Source organism: Salvia splendens, chromosome 13 (assembly GCF_004379255.2).
Source record: "Salvia splendens isolate huo1 chromosome 13, SspV2, whole genome shotgun sequence".
Classification (NCBI taxonomy): Eukaryota; Viridiplantae; Streptophyta; class Magnoliopsida; order Lamiales; family Lamiaceae; genus Salvia; species Salvia splendens.
The window spans coordinates 22,251,787-22,253,213 of NC_056044.1; the positions used below are offsets into that span (position 1 = coordinate 22,251,787).

Consider the following 1,427-nt stretch of genomic DNA (forward strand, 5'->3'; position numbering starts at 1 on the left):
AAACAAGATGTGTCGTAATTTTTAATAATTGTATATGGTAGAACGGTCTACTTTATTTTTATAATACCTGCGCCGAATGTATTGAATAGTCCTACCCATCTACAACTAGTCTTTTTGCAATTTCTTAAGGCCAAAGCCACAAATCTTTCCTATAAACAAGGAGTTTGATTGTTGAATATCTTTATATAATTAAGGCACTTGCACCTTTTTTTGAAGCTACCATTAATGCCTAATGTTATAGGACTTGTATATATTCACCTTAGTTGGCTTCTCTAATTATAATTAGCCAAAAACAATAGAAACGAAAAATGGCTGCCAAATCTATTGCAAATGTAGCAATCATCTTTGGGGTCACAGGGCTGGTGGGGAAGGAGCTAGCAACAACTCTGCTTTTGCGTGGCTGGAAGGTGTACGGAGTCGCCCGTCGACCCGACATCTCGATGGACACCATCAACGCCCATCGGAGATACCACTTTGTGTCGTGCGACCTCTTACACTCTCACGAGGCTCGAGACAAATTGTCTCTAATAAATGACGTGACCCACATTTTCTGGGTCACGTGGGCCAGCATGTTCCCGCTGGATAGCCCTGAGTGCTATGGGCAGAATAGGGCGATGATGGCTAATGCCCTCGTCGCCCTCCTCCCAAAGGCGGGGCGCCTCAGGCATGTTTCGCTCCAGACGGGGGCGAAACATTACATCTCACTACAAGGGTTGTTGGGAGGAGAAGTTAGTTGCTACAATGAGGATTCACCAAGGGTGAACATAGGCCATAATTTTTATTATGGGCTTGAGGATTTGTTGCAAGAAATGTTGCCCTTGTATAAAGTGGATTGGTCTATTCATAGGCCAGGGTTCATTATTGGTAGCTCTAGAAGAGCTTACTATAATTTAATGGGTACAATTTGTGTTTATGGGACTATACGTAAGTATTTGAACCTTCCTTTTGTGTTTGGAGGCACCAAGATGTGTTGGGAGGAGATGTGCATCGATGCCTCCGACGCCCGCCTCGTGGCGGATCAGCACGTGTTCGCTGCTACCCGCCACGAGCAGGGCACGGAGGGTCGTGCTTATAACGCGATAAACGGTGAATACTATACTTGGAAGGAAATCTGGCCCGGTATCGGGGCAAAGCTAGGGATTGAAACTCCCGAAAAGTGCACGTTTTCGGGAGATTTCGTGTATTCCCTAGGTATGGAGGGTATGGAGGGAGTTTGGAAGGAAATTGTTGCAAAAGAGGGGCTTGTGGAGACTGAGATGAGTGATTTGGCAAATTGGGATTTCTTGGATCAGATGTTTCGATGCCCATTCAAGATGTTGTGCAGCCGCAGCAAGATTGATTTGATTGGATTTAAGAGCAGGTACCATGTTTTGGATTCGATGGTTTATTGGATTGATGTGATGAGGGAAGATAAGTTAATTCCATGA

General features: G+C 44.8%; 1 protein-coding gene across 1 annotated transcript; it reads left to right on the plus strand.

Moving 5' to 3' along the window:
* The first annotated feature begins 308 nt into the window (after positions 1–308).
* LOC121761783 ((S)-8-oxocitronellyl enol synthase CYC2-like) lies at positions 309–1,427 on the plus strand. The gene has a single exon (XM_042157450.1). The coding sequence runs from the start codon at positions 309–311 to the stop codon at positions 1,425–1,427; it is 1,119 nt and encodes a 372-aa protein (XP_042013384.1).